We start from the raw sequence: 14544 nt of genomic DNA on the forward strand, positions 1-14544 counted from the left end.
AAGCTTTAAACTATTATCATTTTCCTTCTGTCTAACAAAGGCTGACAATGAACCATCTCAGCCTTTGTCCGTCTGAAAAAAGTCTTTAGTTCATCTCCATTTTTGAAACAGCTTCCCTAGATATAGAATTCTAGGGTGTGGGTTTTTTGTTTTTAGCAATTTAAAGATGTTTTCAGCAGTTTAAAGATGTTGCTCCTTTGTCTTCTACCTTGCATAGTTTTTGATAACAAAGATTCTTGTAATTGTTTCTCTGTAAATAATTCTCTTTCTCCTCTGGGTGCTTTTAAGATTTTCTCTTTAGCATTTATTTTTAGTAATTTGATTATGTACCCTGGTGGGATTTTTGTTGTTTATCATGCTTGGGATTTATTAAGTCTCTTGGGGATCTGTGATTTTATTGTTTTCATCAAATGTGGATAAATTTTGGCCATTCTTTTATTCTTTTTTTTTTTTCTGTGCCTTCCCCCATTTCTCTCCCTGGAAGTCTAATTATACAAATGTTATTTATTTAATATTGACACATGGGTCATGGAGACTCTTATTTTTTTCTAGTCTTTTTCTTTGTGTGCTTCATCTTGTATCATTTCTATTATTATGCCTATAAGTTTGTTCGCTAGTCTTTTCTTCTGCATTATCTAATCTGCTCTCAATGCTAACAGTGAAATTTTCATTTCAGACATAATATTTCATCTCTAGGTCTTTTAAAGTATATACTTCCCTCTTTCACTATACCCATGTTTTTCTTAAAATACTTGAACATAAATATAATAGCTCTTTTAACATCCTGTGTGCTCATACTATCACCTTTATTATTCCCCAGTCTGTTTTTATTGATCGAGTTTTCTCTTTGTAATAGATGACATTTTCTTGCTTCTTGAGACTTCTACTAATTTGATTGAATGCTGAACATTCCGAATTTTATGTTATTAAGTCTAGATTTTACTGTCTTCTTTTGAAGAACATTGGGCTTTGTTATGCTGGAGACTGTTATTTGTGTCCAGTTCGATTCTTTTGAAGTTTGTATTTAAACTTTGAAAGCTTGAATCTAGAGTAGTCTTTACTCTAGGGATTTCCTCCAATATTGAATTCTGGAATCTGTATTGCATTCTCTGAGAGATGAACAAGGTCTCTCCATTATGGCTGGTTTGAAATTCAAACATGTCCCAGATGTGAGTAAGCTTTAAGAAACACTGAGTTTCCAGCTCCCAGGTAATTCTTTGAGCTTATGCAATTTCTTCTTACACATCTACATCTTATTATTCAATAAGGATTCAGTGGAGTCCTCAAAGCCTTTTTCTTTGTAGATCCCAACTTTCTAGTACTCTGTCCCACAACATTCAGATGCCTCAGACTCTTTGAATTCTGGTCTTTTCCTCCTCAACTTAGGAACACAGTTGTTTTCTGCTTGAAGCTCTTACTCCATTTTCCATGGTCAAGACTGCAACCCCAGGAAGAAGAATAAGTTGATTGCAATGCTCACCTCATTTGTTTCTTTTCTACTAGGGATCATTGTCCTGCATTGTCTATGCAGAATCCTATCAGTGCAAACCCTATTGTGAAATGAGTATGTGAGGGATCTAGGTTATGCTCTCCTTATGAGAATCTAATGTCTGATGATCTGAGGTGGAGCTGAGGTGGTGATGCTAGCACTGGTTTAGCAGAGAGGTTTGATGGCAGAGAGACCACAAATTAATCAATTGCTTGCAGACCCATATCAAAACCCTATCAGTGAGTGGCAAGTGACAATTAAGCTGCATCTGGTGGCAGGTGTTAAGTCAGAATCTGACACTTATTTCAGTCTATGTGTGGCCTGCCCATTATTTTATTTACCACTTCCATCACGTCTCATTCCCACACTGAGTATTTGTCTCAATCACTGTTTTGGTAAGCCCACAAGCTAACCCTAGCCAAAATGAGTAAAAAACAAACATCGCTGGAGAGCTTCTTTGAAAAGGGGGAAAGACCCCATGATGAGAGAGCAGAAGACTCTAAGACTACCAACAAAAAGAAAGCTGCACTGAAAAGAAAACAAAGGTCCTACTTAAATTACAGGTTCATTATGGATTCACATTCTCCAAGCCCACTTTGTATAATATGTGGCAACTGGCTATCCAAGGAAGCCATGAAACCTTCGAAACTGCTTCGCCTCATGGAGACCAGTTATCTTGCATTAAAAGACAAGCCTTAGGAGTTTTTTAAAAGAAAAAAACAAACAAACATGAAGGACAGAAGCAACTATTGAAGGCCACCATTTCATCAAATGTGTCTGCACTGAGAGCATCATTCTTAGTGGCTAACCACATTGCTAAAAGCTAAGAAGCCCTTTACTATTTAGGAGAGGCTGCAGTTTAGTAGGTGGCATGTGTTCTTCTTTCGGCCAGCACCGTAACTAGATGAATTGATGAAATAACAGAGGATATTGAGGCACAATTGTTAGAGAGGATTAATGAGTCACTGTGGCATGCAATCCAGGTTGACGAGTCTACCGATGTTGACAACAAGGCAACAATGCTTGTTTTTGTGCAATCTATTTTTCAGGAGGATGTGTATGAAGATAAGTTATGTGCACTTTTATTGCCAACCAAAACCACAGCTGCAGAATTATTCAAGTCTTCGAATAATTACATATCAGGAAAACTGAATTGGTCATTTTGTGTAGGTATATGCACAGATGGAGCGGCTGCCATGACTGGATGGCTTTCTGGTTTCACTACTCAGGTCAAAGAAGTTGCTTCTGAATGTCAGTCTATGCACTGTGTCATCCGTAAGAAAATGCTGGCTAGCCAAAAAATGTCACCTAAACTTAACAACATTTTGCAGGATATAATTAAATTTTCAACCACATTAAAGTACATTCCCTTAACTGATGTCTGTTTGTGCAGCCCTGTGAGGAGTTGGATGCAGAGCACATACATCTTCTCTTATTCACGGAAGTGAGATAGCTTTCTAAAGGTAGATCATTGGCCAGAGTTTTTGAGTTTTGAGGGCCGCTCTAGAGATTTCTTTTAGAAAAACAAATAACGACTGGCAGCACATTTCGGTGACACAGAATGGGTCTCAAAACTTGCTTACCTGTGCGACATATTCAACCTGCTTAACCAACTCAATCTGTCACTTCAGGGGAGAATGACAACTATGTTCAAGTCAGCAGATAAAGTGCTGCATTCAAAGCCAAACTAGAATTGTGGAGGAGACAAGTGAACATTACTATTTTTGACACATTTCAAACATTAGCAAAGATTTTTAAAGAGACTGAGCCAGGGCCTTCTCTCTCCCAGCTGGTGCATGATCACTTATCTCAGCTTTCAAAAGAGTTTGAGCTTTACTTCCCAACCACAAAAGATCCCTGAACTGGAAAGGAATGGATCCACAACCAAATTGTGAATAAGCCGAGTTAATTAACTTTGTCCATGCTAGAAGAGGATCAACTGCTGGAGATCACAAATGAAGGTGGCCTTAAAAGTATGTTTGAGACAACTTCAAATCTCCATACATTCTGAATTAAAGTCAAGATGGACTATCCTGAGATTGCCACAAAAGCACTGAAAAGCCTGCTTCCGTTTCCAACACCCTGTCTTTGTGAAGCAGGGTTTTCTGCAGTGACAGCAACCAAAATGAGATTATGGAGTAGAATGTACATAAGTAATATACTTCAGGTGTCACCGTCTCCCATCACCCCCAGATGGGACCATCTAGTTGCAGGAAAACAAGCTTGGGGCTCCCACTGATTCTGCATTATGGTGAGTTGTATAATTATTTTATTCCATATTACAATATAATAATAATAGAAATAAAGTGCACAATGAATATAATGTGCTTGAAGCATCCTGACACCACCCCATCCCCCACCTTTGGTCCGTGGGAAAACTGCCTTCCATGAACCCTGGGGCCAAAAGGTTGGGGACTCTGATCTAGAAGGAAAAGAAAATCTGAACAGACCAATAACTACTAATAAAATCAAATCAGTAATCGAAACTCCCAACATACTAAAGTGCTGGACCAGATGGCTTCACAGGTGACTTTTATCAAACATTCAAAGAAAAATTAACTATCCTTTTCAAACCTTTCATTTATGATAAAAACTCTCAGCAAAGTAAGAATATAGAGAACATACCTCAACGTCATAAAGGCCATATATGACAAAGCCACAGCTAATATCATACTTAACAATGAGAAGCTAAAAGTATATTCCTTAAAATCAGAATGGCTATCATCAATAAATCAGCTAACAACAAGTGTTGGCAACGATGTGGAGAAATGGGAACCCTTGTGCACTGTTGAAGAGATTGCAAATTGGTACAACATGGAGGTTCCTCAAAAAATTAAAAATAGAACCACCATAAGACCCAGCAATTCCACTTCTGGGTATTTATCCGAAGACATCTAAAACACTAATTCAAAAGATATATGCACCACTATGTTCACTGCAGCATTTTTTAGAATAGCCAAGATATGGAAGTAACCTAAGTGTCCATTGATGGATGACCGGATAAAGAAGAATTGGTACATGTATGCAAGGAAATATTAAAAAAACAATGAAATCTTACCATTTGCGATAATATGGATAAACCTCGAGAGTATTATGCTAAGTGAAGTAAGACAGAGAAAGACAAATACCATCTACTTTCACTTACACATGGAATCTAAAAAAACAAAATAGACAAACCAGACAGAAACAAACTCATAGATACAGAGATCAAACTGATGGCTGCCACATGGGAGGGAGATAAAGGGGCTGGGTAAAAAAGGTGAAATGATTAACAAGTTCAAATTGGCAGTTGCAAAGTCGTCACGGGGATATAAAGTAAAGTATAGGGAACATAGACAATAATATTGTAACCACTATATATGGTGTCAGGTGGTTACTAGGCTTATCAGGGGGCCATTTAATGTTATATAAATGCCTAACCACTATGCTGTACAATTGAAACTAATATAAACTAATATTAAATGTCAACTTCAATTGAAAAATAAAAAAAATTATTAAAAAAAGATGAAAGATGAATAGACAAAGAAGAATGGTATATATCTACAATGAACTATTACTTGGCCATAAAAGAGAATCAAATATTACCATTTGTGACAACACGAATAGATCTAGAGGGCATTATGCTAAGTGAAATAAGTCAGACAGAGAAAGACAAATACCAAATTATTTTGTTTATATGTGGAATCTAAAAATAAAAACAAACTCATAGATACAGAGAATAAATTGATAGTTGCCAGATGAAGGGGGCATGGTGGGCTGGGTGAAAAAGGTAAAGGAATTAAGAAGTACAAATTGGCAGTTACAAAATAGTCACACGGATGTAAAATTAGAACAGGGATGTAAAGTCAATAATATTGTAATAAGTATACATGGCGTTAGGTGGGTACAAAATTTATCGGGGGGATCACTTTCTAAGTTATATAATGTATAATAACTATGTTGCAAACCCGCAAGTAATATAATATTGAATGTTAAATGTAATTACAAAATAAATTATTTTAAAATAAAATGAAAAAAATGATGAAAATGGTAAAATTTGTTATATATATATTTTACCAAAGTAAAAAAAAAAAAATTGGCAAAAAAGGAAGACTCTTCCAATCTTCCATCTATAATGAAAAATTTCCCACGAAACTTTCAAATATTCCAATAAAAATCTGACTTCAAATGTATAATGTAGTAAATGTAGTGCACGATTATAAACTGGATCATTTTGATATAAAATATAGCATTCGCCCAACTAGCAAAACTTAAATCAGATCTGATGATTAGACAGTAGCAATTTATCATGATCGATTTCTTGATTTTGATGTTTGTATTGTGTTTATGTGAGAGAATGTCATTGTTTATAGGAAAGACACACAAAAGTCCTGGGTAATGGGGCAGGCAATGTACTTGCAATGATTCAGAGAAAAAAGGTTGTTTATAATGTATTTGAAACTTTTCTGTAAGTTTTTACTGTTTAAAAATTTTAATATATCAAGTTAAAGTGTTAAAAAAGATTGTGTAATGCTATCATATTGATCTGGTAAGAGCAACATGATCTTACCAGATCAATATGATATTGGCCATAGTAACATCATAGTCAACCATATATACACTGTAATAAAAAATTTAAAATTAAATTAATTTAAAACATTTTAAAAAGAAAGAATACTAAATAAATAAAGACAAAAGAAATTTAAAAAAGACTGCTTAGATGGCAACAAACATTTCACATAGACTATAACTGTGGTTGGATGCAATGAAGAACAAAGACCCTCCATATTGAAACTTCATGTAATGCTTTATAAGAGAGTAATAAGGGAAAAAAGACAAAACCGAGGCAGAATAACAAGAACATATACAAACCTGCCAGAAAATGTTTGATGAATGCAGATATTAACACTCAGTTATACTTACATAATGGTTTTCCCAACGTGCAAAAATGATTTCTCTACAAATTCCCGGACACTATGGACTTCTCCAGTAGCTATGACAAAATCCTCTGGCTCATCATTCTGCAACATCAGCCACATAGCCTAGAGAGAGAGAGAGAGAGAGGCAAATCCAAATTAAAGTTGCACCCAGTGGCCGCATGGAAAATTAATGTTATCAAACTGAAATAATTGGGCATGGATACTGTTAAAAGGTAAACTGAGGCATATTAAAAATTGTAAGTGTTTATTTGATCATACCTCTACTCAAATAGGGCAGTGCTAAACCCAAGGTAGTTAGGAGTGCTCCACCAACAAGAGCCAGGGACAAGGTTTTTAAGAGTAGACACTGAAGCAAAGCAAAGCAAAGCAATTATTTGATTGTCTGTAGCTTATACAGTTGTCTTATTTGCGAAAGTCAAATTAGCTGCTTGTGATTGTCTGTTCTTAAGTTTCATTTTCTTGGATTTGAGTGAATTGACTCTGGTTTAGGTTTTGGTTTACTTACACAGGCAAGACATTAAGTACTACCTTGGTCTGATAGTCTCCATGTTTAAATACTTTAACATGTAGAGCTAGAAAATAACCAGGAATTTAATACAATATTCTAATGGCTACAGTAGTGGCTCTCAAACTTTAATGTACATTGGAATCATGTGGAGAACAGTTCAGTGTAGATGCCTGGGCCACAGTCACAGAAGTTTGGACTCAGCAGAGAACATGCTTTGGGCATCTTTATCCTTAACATCCCAGATGACTCATGCAGCGGGTCCTTGAACTACAATTTAGAGGAATAAGATGTTGAAGAGAATCTGTGGCAAATAATGTTTCTATAACACATTTAAGAAGAGTTTGGAAAGTATTGTCTAATATATCTTCATATCATGGATGGGAGGTAAGGAAAAGTCATTTAAAGACAGATGTTTGTCCCCCCAAATAGAACCAAATTTCTTAACAACAAAGTTGAAAATTTTACCATTGTGGTGACATCAAAAAGAATATATTCAAGAATCATTAATGGAAAAACAATCATGTAATGAATAGTACTATTACTTTTAAAAATATTTCTGAGGGGCAATGAGAATGTCTGCATCAGTTAAGGCAAGGGTTCCCAACCCCCAGCCCGTGGTACCCGGTCAGTGGCCTTTTAGAAACCGGGCTGCACAGCAGGTCAGCGGCAGGTGACCTAGCGAAGCTTCATCTGTATTTGCAGCCTCTCCCCAACGCTACCACCACAGCCTCAGCTACACCTCAGATCATCAGATGTTAGTTTCTCATAGGAGCACAGGTCCCTGGCACCAAAAAGGTTGCGAATCGCTGAAGGATTTCATCAGGCAGCATTTTAAGGTCAGGTGTTCAATACAGGTGACTTTTTCAATAGGAATGAGAAGTTCACTTGAGCAACAATGCAGCTGCATGTCTAAGACACACACTGTAGCAACCGTCACAGCCTGGCTCTACAGAGTTATATCAGTTTTTACCAACAGTATACAGGCCTATAGTTTCTATAGTTTGGAGTTGCACATTAATTTTAAAGGTTCTGTTTATACAGATCGAAAATGCAGATTAAAAAAATTAAGTGTAGTTGGTATCTGACAACAGCATGTCTCTTTAAGAAAAGTCCAAGCCAAAAAAAAAAAAAAAGTTTTCTTAATCACTCCCACCCACTTTTCAAAATATAATAGGTAAAAATAATAGGTACTTCATTATAACACAGTCCCTGATATTATATGACTTGAACTCTTGTTCTAACATTTAAAGAAAACTTTTGGTTGGTGTCTCCCTAGCTGCTACTGGATAAGCTGAAAAGCCGGTTGCTAAAATCAACGGGGCAGCTTTTCTCTTAGAAAATGAAACCAAAAAAGTTTAATTCCTTTTTATTCATTTGAATTTGTGGCAGCCTTCTAAAAATTAAAAAAAAAAAGTAAATGTTTCTCTTTAACTTGAAGTTACTTCTTGTGAGTATTTTGTATTTTTGGTCCACCATAAGATTGTTTTAAATCATATTTTTGTTCTATGGAAGATGAGACTTTGGACAATTTTACATGCCTCAGAGATGTGGCACAGTGGGTGGGACAATGGCAAGAGTCGGGTCAGTGATCTACTGAAAAAATAACTGATGAAATTGTCTTGGCTAGGAGAGTTTTGTTCACATTAATATCTGCAGTTTCATTTTGCAATAAGAGATTTGATGAATTTAATCACAATACTTTTTAAATTTTATAATCATTTTATTAATATTAATAATAAAGCTCAGTTTTAAAAAGGCACAATATACTAGATGTTCTCTTTATCAGGAAAGCTTATGCAGCACAGTCTACAAAAGTTTGTAGCTTCCTGAACTCAGGGCCGCTGCACGCTATTACCCGCTCCAGGCTGAGAACACGATTGTGCTCTGAAAGGCAGCCCAGCTCTGCTGGCCAAGCCCTGTGCCCGGCACCCTTTGTTGTTAAGCTCCTCAGAGAGGGCTTCTTTGTAATGGGCACCAAGGCATACTGGTTCTAGCAGAGGCCCAGTAAAGGACCTGCTCTTCCTGTCTGTGTCTTGCACATGCAGGGCCATGGCCTAGAATGCCCTCTTCCTCATCTGTGTGGGAACTCTGACCTCTCCTTCTCAATCGCGTAAAAGAGCCCCAAGCCTGGTCCTTGAAACAAATTCCTGTTATCTCCCTGGGTTTCCCTGTGATCAATGGCACACAGCATGGTTGGGTTCAGTGAGACTGAGCCTGCCCTTTGGCCACCCTTCCCCAACTAAGCTGACCTGCCCACCTCACTCGAGCACAAAAACGTATACACGCGCACACACAGACACACAAACTTGTTTTGGCTTTCTTCAAAATACTTCCAAAGTTTTTAGGAAAAATTAAATTATGCTTCTGGCTAGAATTTCTATTTGAACATTTTTCTGAGGGATTAGTGTATATACTTAATGTGTTTTACTCAAATTTCCATTCTAAAAATGACATTTCAAATGGGTCTTTCAGGACCGCTCAGCTTATTTTATTTCTTTTAAAACACTATGTTGTGCTAGAATGGTTTTGAAAAAATCACATTTTTAGTCATGTGAAAGAAAGCAAAGTCTTGCTAAAAATGAAAGGAGAAAATATGATTACTGGTTAATGGTAGATTACTTTAAATGCTGGGCACAAGTTCCCTGATGCTTGTTTTGTTCTTCAGCAGGAATCTGGGGATCAGAAGAGGCCTCTCACTTTCACTGGAGCGAATGCCAAGAATCTGCTCTTTTCTTTTCCATAAGACTATCTGCAGCCTTTGACCTATCAATTTCTAGGCATTTCCTCTAAAGTTCATATTGTACCAGACTCCAGTCTGGGAATGGGAAGGGAAAGGATATACAACTCCAGATTTATTTGTTATTACTGAATAGTTTACTGGTTTTAACAGAGAGAAAGGGCTTTGTTTAAATTTCCACTGAGCATAATTAATGGTTATTGACTGGTAAATGAAGAACAGGTGACACTCTGGATTAGAAGAAAAATGATCTTGTGTTCTGGTGTGATAATGGGTTAGTAATTTGCCACAAAGCCCAGGCCCAGTGAATCCCATCATAATGCTAGATCATGTCCAGGACACAAAGGCCCCTGTGTGAGAAGTACTCAGCCACTCATCTCCTTATACAGCTGCACACGTTGATTTGGTCTATTTATTCTCTGATGGATGGCACAACTGAGGCAAAAGTTCACCACTTCTCACCTTCCTGTTCACATGCTGAACATATGACCCATGACACCGCCGGGGCATAATCTCTGATCAAATTGCCACCCAGCTTTGGCTTCTGACTGTAGAAAGGATTTTAAGGTTACGTGTTTTAGATGTCGATTCTTTTTCTTTGTCTCTCAAGGAATAAAGGAGGAAAAAGACAGAGCCTTCCCACATTCTTTCAGTGCCTTTTAAGGATATGACTGACTTATCCACTTCCTCGGATACTTATTTACTTTCAGCCCTGACCTGATCACTAGTGGAAATGAAAAAAATCTGCTTTTTAATCCATCTCACAGGGAGGAAAGGCAATCAGTTAAGGAATGTACCAATGCTTCAGATTCTTCAACATAAAAATGTCCCTTCATGTCAAATGAACAGTGCAGTTTTTAAATCATGTCTCACATTCATTTTGCTTTAAATGCACATAGAGTTTAGGGAGAGGTCTGACTCCATACCATTGACATTTGAAGGCCAAGTTAGATAGTTATAAATATTAGTTAAGTTTGGACATGTGCTCTCTTGTAACTATATAATTAAACTATCTGTTCTACAAATCTAATTTAGAGAAGTCAAAATAAAACTTTAAAAAGTTTCAAATAAAAATACTCCTTTTCCACAAGCTACTCTTTGGCCATTCAAATCATGAATGCGGAAGTGGGCAGTGAAGGGTCATTCCTCTTTCCTTGATTTGGCAGCTCTGGAGTCTGTTCACAGCTGGACCAGTGAAGGAGAACACCCAAAGTACATCACCACAGCCGACTAACTACATCTGATTCCATGCATGCCTTTTGAGGTGTGATGTATGTTTGTCTTAAAAATCTGGATTCTACAGTTGCTTCCACTTCAGCATTAACCGCCACTTCAGTATCCAAGCCACAAACACTTATTAACTGAGCTGTCATCCATGAATAACAAGATTTGTTAATCAAGGTTATGTTTAACTACATTATTTGACTGCTGCCTTTTCAGCCTTGTGCTTTTGCTTTATGTGCTACTGTCATAAAAATAATCTTAAAACAGAACTAAATATATGTATATATTTATATTTATTGATTTCAGGGGAGAAAGTCTATGAAAATATTCTAATAAAAATCATAGGAATTTGGACAAATGGAAACTAAAATTCCCAGTAAAGGATGCCAATTGCAGATCCATTCACATACATTTTGTTTTTAAGCTTTGTTCGGTAACTGTTTTCATGATGACAGCTTGGTATTTACAATTTGGGCCAGGACTTCAAGTAGTCCTGTGCTAGGCCAGGACTTACAGTTTGTAGGACCCATGTAGGTAGGTCTGAGGTTAAGCCTGAGAGAGTAGTTGGGAAACAGCCACCAAATAACTAACAAATAAATCTATATCAAGAAAATCATCTAGCATAAAACTAAACTGGCCTTAAGGCCCTCTCTAGCTATTAACTTTCTTCCTGAGTACAAATACTGTGGTTTGTGAATTCCTTTGATTAAGGATTCTTCAGACATTTTAAAGATACAAAGTTACTAAACAGGAAAAACCATTAGATAATACATTAATAAAAACAACAAAAAGAATAAAACGCAATTGAGAAAGCTATATAGCTCTTGCTTCTTATTTTTGCTGTTAAGATATCATCCACATTGATATCATATGCCCTGAAGGAAAGAGTCTATGTCAAAATCTGCCTTACCCTTTACCCTTTTATTCTAGCCAAGTATACCAATCTGCAGATTCAAAGGTTGGGGATTAGTTTTTCTCACCTCTGGAAATAATATAAAACCTAAAAGCTCTTAGGCTTTTGTTAATAATTCTGAATCAGTTTTTCTGGGATATTGTCTACTTTTTTGATATGTAGATTCAAGTTATATATTTATGTCTTAATCTTTGAGTATATTCTATCTCTTCTACTTGTTCCATTTCTTTTTCAGGAACACCAATTATGCACATGTTGTATCTCTTCTATTTTCTATGTCTGTTATTGCCTTTGTAATCATTTTTATGCTTGTTCTTTTCCATATTATTTGATGTGATTTCACGTTGTTCATCTGATTGTTTTTAGTGACATTTATTTTAAAATTCATTGCTAATGTGGCTTCAATCTCTAAAATGAATTTTTCTCTTCCATGTCTTTCCTGATTACTTTCAGATTAAGTCTTTCATTTATTTTCTTTAAGCCAGGGGTCAGCAAACTTTTTCTTAAAGGGCCAGATAGTAAATATTTTAGGCTTGCAAGTCACAGGGTGTTTAACACAACTACTTAACTCTGCTATTGTAGCACAAATATGGCCGTAGACAATACAGAAACAAGTGGGCATGGCTGTGTCCCAATAAAACATTATTTATCAAAATAGGCAACTGGCCCATGGCCTGTAATTTGCCCACCTTTGCTTTTAGCAAACTGAACTAAAACGTATTACCTGTAATTTCTTTGAATCTATAGAGAACAATTAACTGAGCTTCAGCTACATATTTTTCTTTGAATACAAGTCCTTATAATATGTGCTATTCATCTGTTGTATGAATGCATCATTTCTTCTCCTTGCAGCCCTCTTCCCCACTCCCACCTCAGGTATAGATCATGGAGTATTACCTTTCCAATTACTGTTACTATTTGAACGAGACTGGATATTTCCTGAAGAATCATATTGGGGAGGAGGGGCGGGAGGACAGGAAAGTGCACTGAGGGCAGCCTGCAGCTTCAATTCAGACTTCTCTCAAAACTCTCTCACCAAGCTCAATCTTTCTCTGCTTCAGGACATGGCTGCCCTCATTTTTCAGCACTTATTTGGTTAGTGTGACTCACAGAATAGCCCATAAATCACAGGGCCACTATGGTGCTATCTGGTAATTATTACTTCCCCTCTGCCTTGATCACAATTTGTATTACCCTAGATCACAACCTGCATTACCCCTCAGCTGGGAGGCCATGCCACAGACAGCAAAATTGGTTTCTCCTTCAGCAACATCTTCCTGCTATTATGCAGTATAAAAGTGGTTATCAAGAAAGATATTTTCCATTCCTATGTAATATCATTTTGTGGGCTTCTTAGTAATCAAAATTAATTTGAGAAAAATCTACAGCCTGTATGTATATATGCTCAGCATAATACATTCTGAGTGAGTGTATAAAGAATTATTTTAAGCAATTATTTGTATCCCAAAGTTATGTGACCATGTAAATAATGTATTAAGGAAACTTAATGAAAATGCACATACAAACAAAGGATGTTTCACTTGTCCAATCCTGCTTAATAAGCCATCCTAAAACTTAGTGGCTTAAACCTTTCTGTTGCTCGGGATTATGTGAGTTAGGGATTCAGGAGGGCTCAGGGGAGATGGCTCATTTCCGCTCCCTGTGATGCTGGCCAAGGTAATTCGGCTGGGGCTGCAGTACCAAGATGGCCTCCCCCACAGGTCAGGGTCCTTGGCGCTGGATGCACCTGAGACCTCCACGTGGCTCAGGCCCCATGGTCCCTCATCATTCATTTGTCTAGCCCAAGATTCTTTCCAAAACAGAATCTGCAAGGCCTCATAAAAAAAGTGACCTGGTGTCACCTCCTCTGTATACTACTGATTATAGGGTCAGCCTGAATTCAAAAGAGGAGAAACAGACTCTCCCCCTTTAGGAGAAGAGTAGTAAAGTCATACTGCAAGAGAGTGTGCAGGATAGGGGGGATTATTGCAGCCATCTCTGGAAAAAATATACTATCTTGTGACGATTATAATATCAGCTGATTGTTTCAATACAATAATCAATATTTTTGCCTTTAATATAAAAATTCCTTCAGCTTGTGGTTTCTATGTAAGGATCTGTTTCTCTTTAAAACTGTGTAGAGATAGTTAGGTTCATATGAAGGCAACAATAATTCACAGACTAATGCATGGAATATGGAAACTCACTTTCAGGTGACTATAATTTAACAAATGCTCCAATTTGGCCCTAACATCATTACTGTCACAACATACTTCCCAGAAGTTGTTGTTTCCTGGAGCGTGCCCAGCCACCTACCTCAACCAGGTGTTTCCAATTACCTGCTCCCACTCGCATACTCAGGTAAGCTATTGTAAAATTAGTTCCTGGCTCATCAGAAACAATATAAAAGCTCTGGGTATGCAGCAGGAAGTTACTTTACACTCATACTACCTGATTTTCCATCTCCCTGCTCATGGTTCCTGGCTATGCTGCCTAAACATGTTCTTGGGAGCCAGTTTTTGACTTCTCTATGACCTTACCCCTCAATCCTGTCCTGACCACCTGGTTTTGGCTTTCAGTCTGACAGTGACCTTTGGAATCCAACTTCTGGGCTGGTTCTGGGCTCCCTCGTATAACAGGTCTTCGCCTTGCCATAGATCTCTCAGTTCCAGTGTTGATAATCATCATTAGCAATAAATAAAAACCATATACACATCATATTGTATGCATTAAGGCTGATGACTACAGGACTTT

The 14544-nt window shown here is 37.1% G+C and overlaps 1 protein-coding gene across 7 annotated transcripts in view; it reads right to left on the reverse strand.

The window, feature by feature from the left end:
• The window catches only part of GMDS (GDP-mannose 4,6-dehydratase), a 602961-nt gene that overhangs the window by 126685 nt on the left and 461732 nt on the right, over positions 1–14544 (reverse strand). For 6 of the 7 annotated variants that reach the window (XM_011383245.2, XM_011383244.2, XM_023524913.1 and 3 more), the window contains one exon: positions 6392–6510. In XM_011383245.2, the coding sequence (XP_011381547.1) occupies positions 6392–6510 (119 nt within the window). Of the gene's footprint in view, positions 1–6387; positions 6511–14544 lie in introns of all 7 variants that reach the window. The other variant, XM_023524916.1, reaches the window with a different exon arrangement.

This window comes from Pteropus vampyrus, unplaced genomic scaffold (genome assembly GCF_000151845.1).
Source record: "Pteropus vampyrus isolate Shadow unplaced genomic scaffold, Pvam_2.0 Scaffold509, whole genome shotgun sequence".
Taxonomy (NCBI): Eukaryota; Metazoa; Chordata; class Mammalia; order Chiroptera; family Pteropodidae; genus Pteropus; species Pteropus vampyrus.